Here is a 15,856-nt window from a genome sequence, read left to right on the forward strand (position 1 = left end):
TTATGTTATTTTAACCTCCTCCAATTAATTGCAACTGTTCTTAATGGCATCTAGAATGGTGAATCCTTTCCATAAATTTTTCAATCGACTGCCCACATCCATCAGAAGAAGAATCATAATCTAAGGCAGCTATAGTCTTATGAAATGTGTTTCTTAAATAGTAAGAGTTGGAAGTTGAAATTACTTCTTGATCCATTGGCTACAGGATGATACTGCGCTAGCAGGCATGAAAGTAACATTCATCTCCTTGTACAACTTCCTCAGAGCTCTTGGGTGACCAGGTGCATTGTCAATGACCATTGATACTTTGAAAGGAATATCTTTTTCTGAGCAGTAGTTCTCAACAGTGGACTTCAAATATTCAGTAAACCACGCTGTAAACAGATGTGCTATTATTATCCAGGCTTTGTTGTTCCATATATGGAACACAGGCAGAGTAGATTTAGCATAATGCTGAAGCACCCAAGGATTTTCAGAATGGTAAATAGGCATTGGCTCCACTTAAAGTCATTGGCTATGGAGCAGGAACCCACGTCCAGGAACAGAGCCCTTTGCTCCTCCCTCAGAATGAATGGAGACCAGAAATCAGACATTTCTGTCCAAGAAAATCAGGATTTCATTCAGTGCTTCTCCCAGATTGTTAGGGTGCTGACTGAGGATGAGATGGGGCACCCAGATACAGGAGATGCTATCACCCAGCTCAAGGAGGTCCTGTAGCACAATGGCATTGGAGGCAAGTATCACTGGGCTTTGACAGTGCTAGTACTATTCTTGGAGCTGGTGGAGCTGAGGAAACAGGATGCTGAGAGTCTCCAGCGGGCCCTGACTGTGGGCTGGTGTGTGGAACTGCAGCAAGCTTTCTTCCTGGTGGCAGATGACATCACGGATTCATCCCTCACCCGCCGGGGACAGATCTGCTGGTATCAGAAGCCGGGCGTGGGTCTGGACGCCATCAATGATGCTACATCAATGATGCTATGCTTCTGGAAGGGAAGCATGTATCTACTGCCTGCTGAAGCTCTATTGCAGGGAGCAGCCCTATTACCTGAACCTGATCCAGCTCTTCCTGCAGAGTTTCTATCAGACTGAGATTGGGCAGCCCCCCAGGGCAATGCAGATCTTGGCAGATTCACTGAAAAGAGGTACAAATCTAGTGTCAAGTACAAGGCAGCTTTCTACTCCTTCTGCCTTCCTGTAGCTGCAGCCATGTACATGGCAGGCATTGATGGTGAGAAGGAGCACACCAATGCCAAGAAGATCCTGCTGGAGATGGGAGAGGGAGAGTTCTTTCAGATTCAGGATGATTACCTTGACCTCTTTTGGGGACCCCAGTGTGACCGGCAAAGTTGGCACTGACAAACAGGACAACAAATGCAGCTGGCTGGTGGTTCAGTGTCTGCAACGGGCCACTCCGGAACAGTAGCAGATCCTGAAGGAGAATTACGGGCAGAAGGAGGCCGAGAAGGTGGCCCTGGTGAAGACTGTATGAGGAGCTGGATCTGCCGGCCGTGTTCTTGCAATACTAGGAAGACAGTTACAGCCACATTATGGGTCTCACTGAACAGGACGCAGTGCCCCTGCCCCCAGTCATCTTTCTAGGGCTGACGTGCAACATCTACAAGCGGAAAAGTGACCTAGAGACTGCAAGGGCGGGGAGAGGAGGCCCTCAATAAATAAATTATTGTGTAACTTTCTTAAAAAAAAAAAAAAAGTCATCAACTGCATGGACCCCTAGCAACAGTCAGCCTGTCCTTTGAAGCCAGGGATTGACTTCTCTCTAGCTATGAAAGTCCTAGATGGCATCTTCTTCCAAAAGAAGGCTGTTTCACTTACACGGAAAATCTGTTGTTTAGTGCAGCCACCTTCATCAATTATCTTAGCTAGATCTTCTGGGTCACTTGCTGCAGCTTCTCCAATCAGCACTTGCTGCGTCACACTGCATGTTTATGTTATAGAGTCAACTTCTCTCCTCAGACCTCATGAAGCAACCTCTGCCAGCTTCCCGCTTTTCTTCTGCAGCTTCCTCACCTCTCTCAGTCTTCACAGAATTGAAGGGAGTTAGCATCTTGCTCTGGATTAGGCTTTGGCTTAAGTGAATGCTGTAGATGCTTTGATCATCTATTCAGAACACTAAAACCTTCTCCACATCAGCAGTAGGACTGTTTCACTTTCTAATAATTCATCTGTTCACTGGAGCAGCACTTTCCATTTCCTTCGAGAACTTCTCCTTTGCATTCACAACTTGGCTCACTGCTCCAGCGCAAGAGGCCTAGCTTTCAGCCTACCTGATAGCCTTTCAACAGCCTTTCTCACCAAGCTTCATCATTTCTACCTTTTGATTTAAAGTGAGAGATGTTGGGCCCTTCCTTTCACTTGAACACTTAGAGGCCATTGTAGGGTTATTGACTGGCCTAATTTTAATATTGTTGTCTCTCAGGGAATAGGGAGGCCAGAGGCGAGGGAGAGAGATAGGAGAACAGCTGGCTGGTGGAGCACTGAGAACATATACAGCATTTATTGATTAAGTTCCTGGACTTATATGGGCAAGGTTTGTAGCACTCCAAAACAATTACAATAGTAACATCAAAGGTCACTGATCCCAGATCACCATAACAGATACAATGAAAAAGTCTGAAATATTGTGAGAATTACCAAAATGAGACACAGAGACACAAAGTGAGCATGTGCTATTGGAAAAATGGCTCTCATAGACTTGCTCAAGGCAGGCTTGCCACAAACTTTCAATTTGTAAAAAACGCAACATCTGCAAAGTGCAATAAGGCGAAGCACAATAAAAGGAGGCATGCCTGTATATGAAACAGAAAGAATTAAAGAAAAGAAAAAGTCTAAACAAAAAGAAATGAATCTGTCACAAGAAGACAAAAAGGCTCGTTTTTTTAATTACCAGAGATTCTTTATAGAAAAACTTTTTCTGTTAAAAAATGTTTTCAGCTAGGCACAGTAGCATGTGCCTGCAGCCCCAGCTACACAGGAGTCTGAGGCAGGAGGATCGTTTGAGCTCAGGAGTTCAGGGCTAGCCTGGGCAAAATAGTTAAGACTCCTGCCTCTTAAAAATTTTTTTAAGTTTTCTCTCATTCATTGAATTGACCACACCCTCCTTATAACACTGACTCTACACAGTGGTCTGTCTTCTGTTTATTACAGTACCTGTAATAATTCTTGACGCTGTCCAGACTTGGAATATTGAATGCATCTAATTAAAAAAAAAAAAAAAGCAAACATTCATCCACATTAAAAAAAGAATACAAACATGTTCTTTAATGACTAAGGGAAAATAGTTCTTTCTATAACAATTCCCCCACACACTCCCCCAGGGTAGAGCCATTCCATTTATTATTCAGCAAATAGTGGGAGGACCAGGAGAGGGGCCCATCCTAGACAACCTCCCATTATTGCCATGGGTTTCAGTTTGCTTCCCCAAACTAGAAATGTTTAGCCTAGGCAAAGGGTAGACTCAGAACAGAGTCCAGACGGCCCTGGCCCTACCACAGCTCATGAACTCCCACCATGGTCCATCTCTAGGGCCACTGAGCCTCTCTTAGAACCAGTATGGCTAGACTCTGGGTTGCTGGGTCCAATCCAAGCAGGCTGGGCTCCAAGTTCTAGACCCTAGGCTGGCTAAAACCCTGGAATCTTGATTCCAGGATGTGGGTGGGATGGACTTAGGTCCCAAGCTCCAGGCTAAGCCAGTGGCCTTCAGGGCTGCAGCAGGTAGCTGCCTTCACGGCTAGGCTTCTTGGGTAGTGGTGCTTTTTCAGGATAGGAGCCAGGGCTGGAGTTGGGTCTAAATCTGTAGAAACAGTCAATATTGGCAGAGCAAGAGTGGTAGGCCTGGCAGAGAATGACTTGGAGCAAAAGCAGCAAGAAGCCTATGAGGTGTTGCAGATGATGGCAATGAGCACCCCCTGGGAAACGGCTGCCCCCATGACAGGCAGCCCACCCTCAGACCAGCACAGACAGTAGAGCTGCCTCAATGGCAAGGCCTATGCCAAGGCGGGACTCTGGTATGAGCAGCCTTCCATGGAGGCTGTCCTGTCTACACACTCAATGATTCCCGGGCAGTGGAGATGTCCACCTGCAGTCTTAAGCCAAAGTACAGCCCGGTGCACATCTGTGGGAGGGTTGGGACAATGGGATATTCAGATTTAACTGAGGCTCCAGCAGGGGCTACTGGCCCTCCCCAAGCTCTCTGCCTCTGCTGGCACAGACTGAGCTAGCCACAGCGTGACCGTAGCAGCCTCTGTCATCTTTCTATAACACTTTTAATGGTAGAATGTCAATCAATTACATTGATACTTTAAAATGTTGATATCTTAACAAAATTCAGATTATCTAGAAACTTATTTATTTAAGGCATTTAGTATACTAGAGAAAAACAGGTACTTTGACTTCTATACCATTCAGAATAAATAAGTTTGAAATTATAAGATTGAACTGTAGTTGCTCTTGTCTTAATCATGTGATTCTAAAAGCCAGCAAGAAGTGGATTCATGCCTGATCTACTGATCAAATTAAGTAGACAAATGATGTACTTAGCTAATAAAAAAGTCAACCTTTATAAATCAAACAAATCTACTACCACCAGGACTCTTTTAGAGAAGAGTTCATTTCCTTACCAACACAACAATAATCTAAAAAAGGGACAGGATTATTCATTTCCCTGTTCATGCCTATGGAGATTTGTTTGCAATTTAAAATTTTTAGGCTAGGTGCAGTGACTCATACCTGTAATCCCAGCACTTTGGGAGAATGAGGTGGGAGGATCGCTTGAGCCCAGGAGTTTGCGATCAGCCTGAGCAACATAGCAAGATCCCAACTCCACAAAAAAAAAAAAACCTTCAAAAATTAGCTGGGTGTGGTGATGCATGCTTATAGTCCCAGCTACTTGGGGGTGCTGAGGTGGGAGGATCATTTAAGCTCAGGTCAAGGCTGCGGTGAGCTATACTCACACCACTGCACTCTAGGCTAAGTGACAGAGCAAGACTCTGTCAAAAAAATAATAATAAAGCGGGTGTGGTGGCTCACGCCTATAATCCCACCACTTTAGGAGGCTGAGGCAGGCAGATCATTTGAGGTCAGGAGTTTGAGACCAGCCTGGCCAATGTGGTGAAACTCCGCCTCTACTAAAAATACCCCCCCCCCCGCGGGCGCGGTGGCGCAAGCCTGTAATCCCAGCACTTTGGGAGGCCGAGACGGGCGGATCACGAGGTCAGGAGATCGAGACCATCCTGGGTAAACCGGTGAAACCCCATCTCTACTAAAAAATACAAAAAAAACTAGCCGGGCGCGGTGGCGGGCGCCTGTAGTTCCAGCTACTCGGGAGGCTGAGGCAGGAGAATGGCGGGAACCCGGGAGGCGGAGCTTGCAGTGAGCTGAGATCCGGCCACTGCACTCCAGCCTGGGAGACAAAGCGAGACTTCGTCTCAAAAAAAAAAAAAAAAAAAAAATACCCCCCCCCCCCAAAAAAATTAACTGGGCAGGATGGTACCTGTCTGTAATCCCAGCTACTCAGGAGGTTAAGGCAGGAGAATTGCTTGAATTCAGGAGACAAAGATTGCAGTGAGCTGAGACTGCACTATTGTACTCCAGCCTGGGTGATAGAGTGAGACTCTGTCTCACAAAATAATGATAATAAGAATAGTCATAGTAAATTTTAAAAAGAAAAAATAAAAAGCAAAATTTTTTAAATTTGCACACAGGAAAATTCATTCTTTTCTGTGACTTACAGTTCTATGGATTTTGACAAATACATAGCGAACCTGACGTCCACCACAACAACCAAAATACAGACTAGTTCCATCACCACCAAAAATTCTCCATGATGCCTGTTTGCAGTTAATCTGTCTCCCAATCCCTATCCTCTAGTAACTACAATCTGTTCTCTGTCTATTGTTTTGCCTTTTCTTGAATGTCATATAAATGAAATCATACAGTATGCAGACTTACGGGTTTGGCTTCTTTCACTTAGCAAAATGTATATTTATTAAAACATCTGCCTGCATGAGTTTTGCTAAAACTCATGTTTCTTCTATGTAAAGAAGAAAAGGACTTGGGGGTGGGGGGCAGGGGGAGGGATAGCACTAATGTAGATGACAGGTTGATGGATGCAGCAAACCACCATGGTACGTGTATACCTATGTAACAAACCTGCATGTTCTGCACATGTATCCCAGAACTTAAAGTATAGTAATAATAATAATTAAAAAAAGCAGCATATGTCACAAAAAAGGACCATACCAATTGTTATCTCAAAGGCTAACAATGACATCTGAAGTTTTAAAACCACATTATATAGTTGTATTTCAGAGTTGTGACCTTTAAGTATATGTAAACCTATGTTATAATGTCCCACTTAATAATTTTACAATCTAAGTTGGAAAATCTAGGTTCCTGAAGGGGGAAAAAAACTCTAGTCTTTATTATATCAGATTCTTGGGTCTCACCATGATTTCCTTTGATATCCAGCCACTTGGTTTTTTCCATGACTCTTGTCTTCTTCAGAATACCCTGGTAGGTTTGCCATTCTACCTCATGCTGCCTGGATCCCAAATGTTCCTTTGTTTTGGCATCTGTCAGGTCTCCTGTAGGTTTACACAAGAATTGAATCACAATGCAAAACAAACTCCTAGGGGTTCCATTTTTTTAGATATGCACACTGAAGGAACAACGATACTTAAAGTACTCAACATGTATAAGCAAAACTGCTCATGAGACCACCAATGTCCAATCAAGCCATCTAAACTAACAAGATTTTCTCAGCAAGGGCTTTGTTCCTTATACGTTAGCAAATGCCTGTGTGATATTAGAAATGAGTTGTGAAAAAAATCCTTAAAGAGAACAGTACAAAATGCATCAGTAGACTCTGATAAAATGAAAATGTTTTTATAAGAAATTCCAATACTCTGAGTGGGTACCTAATATCTATGGCAACCATGTTTTCCAAACCACAAAATCAGAATATGTGACTTGACCAAGTATTAGTTTTAGAGCAAGAAGCAATGTGGCAGGTGCAACTGGACAACAAAATATCAAAATTTATAGGGAACTAAACAGAACACTTTTTATGGGGGTTCATCCATTAAATGAGAACTGATACCCTTTCTTGTCAGCAGAGATACTTCAATAAGGTGGATGGGTGATGAATTCCCCAGTAAGCAAGACAGATAGATGCTCCTTTAGCTTCTTCTCCGCACTACAGTTTGGAAGCAAATAAAGGGTTTGAAGAGTCTACAAAACTCAAGTCATAAAACTATTAAAGGATGAAGAAAAAGTGCCCTGGGTCACCGGAAGCCTCAAACAACTGAAAATATAAGATTAATAATATAAAGAAAATTGAAAAGTGAGCAAAAGAAGAGAACTTCTGATTCGTGGTTACAGGCTTTTCCCTAATTCTCACAACCACAACTGTAACAACAAGAACAGAAACCAGATACAAATATATGAGACAAAAGACTGACATGAGAACTAGGAGCCTTGCTTTTACTGCTTTGACAAAACCTTGCTACGTCAAATCATTTTGCCTGGATCTTGACTCATTCAGTTATCTATAGGCAAAGGGGTTAGCATGTCCAATCTCTTCCACCTCACAGGGCTCATCTGGGGCTGTGGCTATACTGCTCCCAACGTCCCCAAAGTGAAAAGCCACAGCCCTGGCTAGAGTTCTACCATCCGGACCACAGAACACCACCACAGCACGGCAAGCCTCCCTACCTGTTGCTAGGACGAGAGCTGGTTGAATGATGTCAATAGTTTCAGAACAGAATTTCTCTAAGTCTACCGCTCTGCCTGGATCTCGAAACCTGCTCAGGTGAATGTCGGATATCTGCCGAAAACAGGTATTGAACAGAGAGATCTGAGCCGGGAAGAGGCAGCATGGAGAGCGGCGGCTCAGCGGCTCTCGCGGGCAGAAGGAAAAGACAAAGAGGCAGTGCATAACGAACCCCCCAGGTAGGGACAGGGCCAGCACTAGACAGAGCCTCGAGTTACAACCTGAGTGAGGCCCGCAGCCTGGAGCGTGGGGCCCAGCACCCGCCAGGGTCTCACCGCACGGTGCCCGCTCTGCACCCGCCTCCCGGCCCGGCTTCCCGCCGCTTCACCTGCAGGCCCCAGAAGATGTTGCTGTCTCCAGGACCTGGCGCGGGGTGCGGCCTCCTGGGGGGCGCGGGGTGCGGCAGCGGCGAGGGTTGGCCCGCCAGGCCGTAGTGCTCCAAGAGCATGGCCACCAGCGCTGCGGCCGCCAACCCCGCGACCACCCTGAGAGCCAGCACTGCAGCCATGCCGCCCGCCCGCCAGTCCGCCGGGGAGCGGCCCTCGCTGATCCCGCGCGGGACCGCGCGGCGCTCCCGGGAGCCGCTTTGCCTGCACTTCCGGACTCTCTTGTCGCGGGGCCAGAGCCGGATGCGGGGCCGAGCCGGATGCGGGGCTGGAGCCAGACACCGGGCCTAGGGTGCTGCGCCGGTCAGCCGCCTGCCGGCATCTGTGCCTCTCTGGCAGCTCAAGTGTCTGGGCTCGTTTTGCGTAAGTAATGCGATCAAAGAAAAGGGAACCGAAACTCTGAACACCAATGACGGTGGCCGAGTGGTGGCGGGCAAGGAGACCGGGACCAGTGGCCAGGAGGCCAGGGCTAGAGTCCTGGCTCCGCCTTGGTCATTCACTCCTGACCTCAGCGGGTCGATCTCCTTACCTGTAAAACAGAGTTAATAACACCTTCCGTGCGCACTTTGCAGGGTTGTTGTATCAAAGTGAGAATGTATGAGGACGCCTTTCACATTGTCTCACAAATGTGTCAGGTGGCTTCCTCTGGCCCCTTCTGATTATTAACGTGCCTCCATAGGTTTTCTTTTCTTTCCCTTCCCCTTCCCGCTGCCGTTCCCCTTTCCTTCACTTCTCAGACAGGATCTCACTCTGTCCCCCAGGCAGGAATGCAGTGGCGCGATCACGGCTTACTGCAGCCTTGACCTCCCTGGACTCAAGTAGCTGGAACTACAGGTTCGCACCATCACGCCCAGCTAATTTTTTAGATATAGTTTTTGTAGAGACTAGGGTCTCTGTGTTGCCCAAGCTGGCCTCGGAACTCCTGGGTTCAAGCGATCCTCCCGCCTCGCAAAGTGCTGGGACCACCGCTCCCGGCAGCATAGGTTTTCTATAGATGTTAATTCCTATGTTTTGTGAAAGTTATTTTTCCCTTAACCTGATTTCACATGCAACTGATTAACTAATACTGCAACACGGTGGTATACTATTCATTTAATAAATATTAAATACTTCCTATGGGCAAGGCCCAGGAGAATTAGATTCAGCCCTACCTTAACTTATCTAACCACTCCCTTATTGTTGATTTTTGAATTGTTTATTATATATTGGTGTTCTGAGTAATTTATTTTCACATTTGCCTTCCTTTTATTGAAAAAAATTTTAGACAATGGCAGTTAAGCCGGGCGCGGTGGCTCACGCCTGTAATCCCAGCACTTTGGGAGGCCGAGGCGGGCGGATCACAAGGTCAGGAGATCGAGACCACGGTGAAACCCCGTCTGTACTAAAAATACAAAAAATTAGCCGGGCGCGGTTGTGGGCGCCTGTAGTCCCAGCTACTCGGGAGGCTGAGGCAGGAGAATGGCGTGAACCCGGGAGGCGGAGCTTGCAGTGAGCCGAGATCGCGCCACTGCACTCCAGCCTGGGCGACAGAGCCAGACTCCGTCTCAAAAAAAAAAAAAAAAAAAAAAAAAAGACAATGGCAGTTAATAAAAGGCACAAACAAATCAACAGGGATATACTAGTGGAAAACACAATATAAAACTAAAATGTCATTGGTTTCTTTAATTGGTTAGGAGCACAAAATGTAACAGGCAGAAGGTCTGTTTCAAACAAATTAAAAAGCCATGTGTATTTTAAATTCTCCCCAAATCAGATATATACACACCCACAAAAATAGTGTGTGAAGGAAAGCTATCACACACGAGAAGTCGTATACTGAATTCTTCAAGGAAACACATGTGGAAATAGGAATTAACAAAGTCAGCAACAGATGAATATATTTTTTAATTGAGTCTTAAAATGCTACATGACCCAAAACTATACTATATAAAGTACTGCTAGGTACAAAGGAAAAGTCTGTACAGCTTTTAGCAAAACTGCTTTCCCAGAAAAGCAAATTAAAATAATGCAATCAGCAGACCAAGGAGACTACAGCTAGACATCAGAGCTACAACTTCTCATATCTGTGTCAGAAAATCCTATTTATCCAGAATAGACTAAAATTTTGGGATAAAACAGGAACTTTTTAACTTTTTTTTACTTTATCCATTTTGAGTTATTTTTATCTCCCCCACCTCCCAAACCAGTAATTCAGCAAGATCCAGCAGAAAGAGGGCTACTTTTAGAATTAGCTATTTTATTTTTCTTTCTATGGCGAGACTGTCATGGAGCTTGGATATTTCAGGATCATATACATCCATGACCAGTGTCCCACTGTGGTCAAAAAACTTTATCAGGCCTCTGAGCCCAAGCTAAGCCATCATATGCCCTGTGTCCTGCATGTATACATCCAGATGGTCTGAAGCAACTGAAGATCCACAAAAGAAGTGAAAATAGTTTTAACTGATGACATTCCACCATTGTGATTTGTTTCTGCCCCACCCTAACTGATCAATGTACTTTGTAATCTCCCCCACCCTTAAGAAGGTTCTTTGTAATTCTGCGCACCCTTGAGAATGTACTTTGTGAGATCCACCCCCTGCCTGCAAAACATTGCTCCTAACTCCACCGCCTATCCCAAAACCTAGAAGAACTAATGATAATCCCACCAACCTTTGCTGACTCTCTTTTCAAACTCAGCCCGCCTGCACCCAGGTGAAATAAATAGCCTTGTTGCTCACACAAAGCCTGTTTGGTGGTCTCTTCACATGGACATGCATGACAAACTTAGCAATGGGGACTTGGTAAACTCGACTTCCCGCTGCTGCTTTGTTCTCCCCCTGGTGAAGGTCAGCTTCAAGGTGTATTTGTCATCAGACCTTTTAAGACTGGAGGACAGTTGTCAAATACCATCAGGATCCATTCCTGTAGGATCTTTCCTGTGGGTCACGACAAAGATGCTCCTCTCCTTTTATGAGGTGTAAATGGTCAGAATCCAGATCATCACAAAATAGGATATGACGCACAAAACGAAAACAGGTTTGGACTCTGGAAAGGGGTGCATATAATCCCAAATCAAAGCCACTATGGCAAAAAAACAGGAGATTGTACAGATGGTGAGGCGACCATCAATTAGACCAAAATTCTCCACATATTTGTATTTTTCCAGAAGTAACTTTTTGGCAGAATCATCCAAAGAGGTTTTCACAGCTAATCCATCGCACTTGTCAATTTTTACAGGCTTATCATCTATCTTCCACTTATCCAACAAGCCGCTATGGCCACTGCCTGTCCCGCACCTGGAACCACCGCCAGCCCCACTACTGCCTCCACTACCACCACTTCTCCCACCCTGTGCAGCTGCTGCTGCCAACTTACCCACTTCTGCCTGTTCTGAGTAAAGATATGTATTTTTGGGGGAGGATGGAGTCTCTCTCTACCACCTAGGCTGGAGTGCAGTGGCGCGATCTCGGCTCACTGCAAGCTCTGCCTCCCGAGTTCATGCCATTCTTCTGTCTCAGCCTCCCCCAGCAGCTGGGATTACAGGCAGCTCACCATCACGCCTGGCTAATTTTTTGTATTTTTAATAGAGACAGGATTTCACTGTGTTAGCCAGGATGGTCTTGATCTCCTGACCTCATGATCCGCCCACCTCGGCCTCCCAAAAGTGCTGGAATAACAGGCGTGAGCCACCGCGCCTGGCTGAGCAAATATTTTTACACAAATAGTGCTCTTAAAAAAAAACTTCCCTTGAGTTTTTTCCTTGGGATATGTTGTCAGTATTGGATTTATGCCAATTTCAATTAAATTGAATTTTCAATTTAAAATTTTCAATTAAATTTTGAGTACCTTTGGAATACAATACATTGATCTAAGCAGAAAACATAAAGAAACATAAAGATAAGTAGGCAAAGAGCTATGGTTCATTATCTAAGGAGTTTATGTAAGAGAGAGACATACATACAGAAGTTTAATATGTGAAGATATGCTTTTTGCCACAAGAGATGAACAGATATAAAAGGCAGAGGGAAGGTTAAAACTAGGAGAGAGAAGCTGGGCATGGTGGCTCACGCCTGTAATCCCACCACTGGGAGGCAGAGGCGGGCAGATCATGAGGTCAGGAGATCGAGACCATCCTGGCTAACATAGTGAAAGCCCGTCTCTACTAAAACTGCAAAAAATTAGCCAGGCATGGTGGCACGCATCTGTAGTCCCAGCTACTTGGGAGGCTGATGCAGGAGAGTCACTTGAACCTGGGAGGCGGAGGTTGCAGTGAGCCGAGATCGGGCCACTGCACTCCAGCCTGGGTGACAGAGCGAGATTCCATCTCAAACAACAACAACAACAACAACAACAACTAGCAGAGAGTACATCTTTGGAAAGAATCAAGAAAAGTTTAATTATGGATGTCGCATATAAAGGATGGGTAATATTTCTTGACTGGCAGAGATTGAGGTTGGGGTGGGTAAAAGCACTTTCCTAACAACACGAACCAAAGCATTAAGATGAGAAAATGCAGGGCATGTTGCAGGGACAGTGAATGTTTCAGTTTGCCAGCCTACACCAAGAGGAATAATGGTAATTAGACCAGACCTTTGGCTTGAGGCACATTGAGGAAGGCCTCTGTAAATGCCAAGAGTGAAGACAACAGAGTTCTGCTTTGGTGACATGGATCTGGCAACAGCATAGAGAACTGACTGTCCAGAGGACAGGTGTGAGAGAGAATCCTGTTGGAAGGAGATTGCAACAATCCAGGTAGTGGAGTAATTACAAAGACCTGAAGAAGAAAGATGGGAGAATACGACCTTGAGATTAGAAAGGAGTGATCAAATGTAACAACAATATTTTTTAAAAATAAAAACTATAGGCCGGGCGCGGTGGCTCAAGCCTGTAATCCCAGCACTTTGGGAGGCCGAGGCGGGCGGATCACAAGGTCAGGAGATCGAGACCACAGTGAAACCCCGTCTCTACTAAAAATACAAAAAATTAGCCGGGCGCGGTGGCGGGCGCCTGTAGTCCCAGCTACTCAGGAGGCTGAGGCAGGAGAATGGCGGGAACCTGGGAGGCGGAGCTTGCGGTGAGCCGAGATCGCGCCACTGCACTCCAGCCTGGGCAACAGCGTGAGACTCCGTCTCAAAAAAAAAAAAAAAAAAAAAAAAAAAAACAACTATAGAACATGGCACCTGATTGGATATTCAATGGAAGAAAATAAGAGTTTTTTTTTAAATAGTGCCAAAATGTGGAACATAGTGACTGAGGGACCAGGGCTATAATGTATGAATGGAGAGCATTACCCATATCAATAAAATAAAATTTTGATTTTGGTTTTATCTAATACTACACCACTAGAAAATACGTGGAAGGATATTTTAAAACCAAATTTGGGAGACACGACTAAGATGATCTAATTTAAAACCCAAGCAATGTGGCATACATAAAATGCATTTGCAGAGACCTTAGAGTATTGGGGAAACCCGCTCCCAATATTTCAGCATAGGTTCTATTTTCCATAAATGTCAGCCGGCTGAGAAATAAAGAAAAAGAGTGCAAAGAGAGGAATTTTATAGCTGAGCCACCGGGGGTGACATCACATAGCAGTAGGACTGTGATGCCCACCTGAGCCTCAAAAGCAAGTTTTTTATTAAGGGTTTCAAAAGGGGAGGTGTGTAAGAACAGGGAGTAGGTACAAAGATCACAGGCTTCAAAGGGCAAAAAGCAGAACTACTAATAAGGGTCCAACAAAGATCACAAGGCAAAGGGGAAAAGCAGAACTACTGATAAGGGTCTATGCTCAGCAGTGCACGTATTGTCTTGATAAACATCTTAAATAACAGACAACAGAGTTCGAGAGCAGAGAACTGGTCTGACCACAAATTTACCAGGACAGTTTTTCCCCACCCTGGTAAGCCTGAGGGTACTGCAGGAGACTAGGGCGTATCTCAGTCCTTATCTCAACTGCATAAGACAGACAGTCCCAGAGCAGCCATTTATAGACTTCCCCCCAGGAATGTATTCCTTTCCCAGGGTATTAATATTAATATTCCTTGCTAGGAAAAGAATTTAGCGATATCTCTCCTACTTGCACGTCCGTTTATAGGCCATCTGCAAGAAGAAAAATATGGCTCTTTTTGCCTGACCCCTCAGGCAGTCAGACCTTATGGTTGTCTTCCCTTGTTCCCTAAAAATCACTGTTATTCTGTTCTTTTTCAAGGTGCACTGATTTCATATTGTTCAAACACACATGTCTTACAATCAATTTGTACAGTTAACACAATTATCACAATGGTCCTGAGGTGATGTATATCCTCAGCTTATGAAGATAACAGGATTAAGAAATTAAAGTAAAGACAAGCATAAGAAATTATAAAATTATTATTTGGGAACTGATAAATGTACATGAAATCTTCACAATTAATGTTCCTCTGCTGCGGCTCCAGCCAGTCCCTCCATTTGGGGTCCCTGACTTCCTGCAACATTAGAGAAACCTCAAAGATACAGGAAATCATTTTCTAGAAATGGGGCACAACAAGAGGAGGAATCATGCCGTTAAAGCATTTGGACGTGGTCAAAAGTCACAAAGGCCAGCAGTCTCAATTTCAGACACTGTACTCCAACCAAGCCACTTCACTTGTGGTATTCAAAGTGAATAGGAACAGGAAATTATTTATTTAATGATGGTTAATGATTCTCCAGGGAAATACTGGTTTGACCAGCTAATCACTTCAGTTCAGTTCCTGACAGTCAAAGTTCCTGACAGTCAAAGCAGAAAGGTAAATAGAGTTCTTGTTATAAAGAAAGCAGGCAGCAATTCACCATGAAAGCAAATTTACCTAGAACCAAAGTCAAGGGAGAATATATCACTCGGACATTTAACAGTACAATGTACATTGTCACCAACAGCCACATGTTGAATTAAGCGTTTCTCATAAATATAAGATGCAGAAATTGTCTTTTTTTTTTTTGGCAGGGGGTGGAGGGGGGACAGAGTTTTGCTCTTGTTGCCCAGGCTGGAGTACAATGATGTGATCTTGGCTCACTGCAACCTCCACCTCCTCGGTTCAAGCAGTTCTGCCTCAGCCTCCCAAGTAGCTGGGATTACAGGAGCCCACCACCATGCCTGACTAGTTTTTAAAAATATTTTTAGTAGAGACAGGGTTTCTCCATGTTGGCCAGGCTGGTTTCAAACTCCTGACCTCAAGCGATCCACCCACCTTGGCCTCCCAAAATGCTAGGATCATAGGCGTGAGCCACTACACCTGGCCATAATTGTCTTCAAATCACTATCTTACTGACCTTGTTAAAAATACAAAAATGTAGTATTAAATTGTTTTGTGAATTCATTTCTATAGAGAGCTAAAGTAATGTAATTAAAATAGGTTGTGTGTGTATAAAGTTTTTTTTTTTTTTTGAAACAGAGTCTAGGTCTGTCGCCCAGGCTGGAGTGCAGCAGCACCATGTTGGCTCTCTGCAACCTCCGTCTCCTGGGTTCCAGCGATTCTTGTGCCTCAACCTCCCGAGTAGCTGGGATCACAGGCGTGGGCCACGACGTATGGCTAATTTTTGTATTTTTTAGTAGAGACAGGGTTTTGCCAGGTTGGCCAGGCTCACCTCAAACTCCTGACCTCAAGTAATTCCGCCCACCTCGGCCTCCCAAAGTGTTGGAATTAAGATTTTTTTTTAATTATTTTTTTAAATTGTGGTA

At 44.7% G+C, this 15,856-nt stretch overlaps 1 protein-coding gene and 1 pseudogene across 6 annotated transcripts in view; one reads left to right on the plus strand and one right to left on the minus strand.

Annotated features, from left to right (window-relative positions):
* The window catches only part of LOC105491504 (transmembrane protein 62), a 47,887-nt gene extending 39,325 nt beyond the window's left edge, over positions 1 to 8,562 (minus strand). Inside the window, exons 1-4 of one of the 6 annotated variants that reach the window (XM_011758002.3) lie at positions 8,118 to 8,562; positions 7,732 to 7,843; positions 6,465 to 6,602; positions 3,169 to 3,214 (exon numbers count right to left, since the gene is read on the minus strand). In XM_011758002.3, coding sequence (XP_011756304.2) covers positions 3,169 to 3,214; positions 6,465 to 6,602; positions 7,732 to 7,843; positions 8,118 to 8,297 — 476 coding nt within the window. In that variant the 5' untranslated portion in view covers positions 8,298 to 8,562. Of the gene's footprint in view, positions 1 to 3,168; positions 3,215 to 6,464; positions 6,603 to 7,731; positions 7,844 to 8,117 lie in introns of those variants that run through there. The other 5 variants (XM_011758013.3, XM_071067011.1, XM_071067012.1 and 2 more) reach the window with 5 other exon arrangements.
* LOC105491501 (farnesyl pyrophosphate synthase pseudogene) lies at positions 556 to 1,673 on the plus strand (annotated as a pseudogene).
* Positions 8,563 to 15,856: the final 7,294 nt, after the last annotated feature.

This window comes from Macaca nemestrina, chromosome 7, assembly GCF_043159975.1.
Source record: "Macaca nemestrina isolate mMacNem1 chromosome 7, mMacNem.hap1, whole genome shotgun sequence".
In the NCBI taxonomy this organism is placed as follows: Eukaryota; Metazoa; Chordata; class Mammalia; order Primates; family Cercopithecidae; genus Macaca; species Macaca nemestrina.